The sequence below is a fragment of the Parus major genome, chromosome 4A (genome assembly GCF_001522545.3).
Source record: "Parus major isolate Abel chromosome 4A, Parus_major1.1, whole genome shotgun sequence".
NCBI lineage: Eukaryota > Metazoa > Chordata > Aves > Passeriformes > Paridae > Parus > Parus major.
The window spans coordinates 19,885,246-19,885,851 of NC_031772.1; the positions used below are offsets into that span (position 1 = coordinate 19,885,246).

Below are 606 nucleotides of genomic sequence, written 5' to 3' on the forward strand. Positions count from 1 at the left end.
GGGGCTGTACCGGAGGGAATCCCGCACACTCCGGGATGGGATGGATCACGGAGGGGCTGTACCGAGGGAATCCCGCAGGCTCCGGGATGGATCACGGGGGGAATCCCGCAGGCTCCGGGATGGGATGGATCACGGAGGGGCTGTACCGGGGGTATCCCGCACACTCCGGGCTCAGATGGATGACGGAGGGGCTGTACCGAAGGGAATCCCGCAGGCTCCGGGATGGGATGGATCAGGAGGGGCTGTACCGGAGGGAATCCCGCACACTCCGGGATGGATCACGGCGGGGCTGTACCAGAGGGAATCCCGCACACTCCGGGCTCAGATGGATCACGGAGGGGCTGTACCGGAGGGAATCCCGCACACTCCGCGCTGCTGCTCCGGGCTCCTCGCCGCTCCTTCCTCCTCCTCCGGCTCCCCGCTCCCAGCAGGCCCAAAACGCCGCCCGCAGCTTTCCCACATCGGCCGCTGCTGCCCGAGGGAACCGGAGTCTCGGCGACCCTTTAAAGAGGGGAAAAAACAAGGAAAAAAGCTCCGTTGCAAACGGGTCCCTCTGCGAGGGGGCCCAAGCGCAGCCCCCGAGCGCCCCGGGCAGGACGAGCCCGC

At 67.5% G+C, this 606-nt stretch overlaps 1 protein-coding gene across 1 annotated transcript in view; it reads right to left on the minus strand.

Annotated features, from left to right (window-relative positions):
* Nucleotides 1–606, minus strand: part of TMLHE (trimethyllysine hydroxylase, epsilon) — an 11,856-nt gene that overhangs the window by 9,252 nt on the left and 1,998 nt on the right. The window contains exon 3 of the mRNA XM_033514159.1: nt 348–501. Coding sequence (XP_033370050.1) covers nt 348–501 — 154 coding nt within the window. The remainder of the gene's footprint in view (nt 1–347; nt 502–606) is intronic.